This window comes from Ipomoea triloba, chromosome 15 (assembly GCF_003576645.1).
Source record: "Ipomoea triloba cultivar NCNSP0323 chromosome 15, ASM357664v1".
NCBI classification, from domain to species: Eukaryota; Viridiplantae; Streptophyta; class Magnoliopsida; order Solanales; family Convolvulaceae; genus Ipomoea; species Ipomoea triloba.
In genome coordinates this window covers 6,898,833-6,899,960 of record NC_044930.1, presented here as the reverse complement: position 1 = coordinate 6,899,960, position 1,128 = coordinate 6,898,833, and the positions used below count along the sequence as shown (strand labels likewise).

Below are 1,128 nucleotides of genomic sequence, written 5' to 3'. Positions count from 1 at the left end.
TTAAATAAAGGCATAGGAAGTGAGATACACAAAAGCTTTGTATCAAGTACTATGGAAACAATTTGATACTCAAAACTTCCCCAAAGCTTTTTGGGTGTGTACCTGATGCAAGAGATATTGATGCCAATCAACAGCCACCATAGACTTTCCCATACAAAGGTATTATTTTGGGTTACTTACACAATATATATATCAATTGCATATAAAGAGCGATGTTAGAATTAAGTACACATAGTGATACCATAGAAAGTATCACTTATCCATCCAAATAACACACCTTAAGCTTTTCCCTTGAATAAGCAAGTCAAAAGCTTTGTTGTGTCTTCAAAACCCACTTCATGAGTCACAAATTTATCTAGTTGTAGTTCCTGCACACGTAAATTAAACGAGGATCAATACTAGGACAATTAAAAGATGTGTTCCATTTCAACTAAAAGGCTAAGGTAATAGTTGGGCTAAGCGTATACTATTTATAATATTATACACTCAACAAGGATGAGTATAGAACTAAACAAAATCTATCACACAATCTGATCTCTTGTTGGTTTTATGGTAAGAACAAAAATGTCTACAGGACCAAGCATACAAAACGTAACCATTAAGCTGGGAAATGGAATTTATTACGATCAAAAGATTTTTCTTAAATTACCCCATCTGTGTAACGCTTAGCAAGGATGGGATATCAGATTTTGGCTTGAGACCTCCAAACAGTGATCCAGTGAGGGTTTTGCCACTGTGAAGAACCTCGAAAGAGCTCAAGCTCACCTGCTTTCCGGGCTGATCAACTCCTAAAACCACTGTCTTGCCCCAAGCCTGAATTCATATTCGAATGCCACAGACATCAGAACCAAATTTCACCGATCAACGTACATGTAAAACCTTAAGGAAGGGAGGGGAAAAACCTTCCGGCAGCTGGCGTATGCTTCTTGCACCAATGTTGCCTGGCCGACACATTCAAAGCAATAGTCTGCACCGCCCCCAGTCATCTCACATATCACCTGCTCAGGTGAACAAAGGATGAGTTTTTGTTGCAGAAGCCGGTGAAGGGCCAAGTCCAACACCAGGTGGCAAGGGAGATTGTTAGGCAGAGACCTAAAGGGCCAAGTTCAACGTCTTGCCTCTCAATGT

General features: G+C 39.9%; 1 protein-coding gene across 1 annotated transcript; it reads right to left on the bottom strand.

Moving 5' to 3' along the window:
- Nucleotides 1-1,002, bottom strand: LOC116006901 (alcohol dehydrogenase-like 7). The gene is made up of 3 exons (XM_031247412.1): nt 903-1,002; nt 650-813; nt 1-368 (listed from the first exon to the last, which is right to left on the bottom strand). Exons 1-3 carry the CDS (start codon nt 984-986, stop codon nt 356-358), a joined length of 261 nt encoding a protein of 86 aa, XP_031103272.1. The 5' UTR covers nt 987-1,002; the 3' UTR covers nt 1-355.
- Between the last annotated feature and the right edge of the window lie 126 nt (nt 1,003-1,128).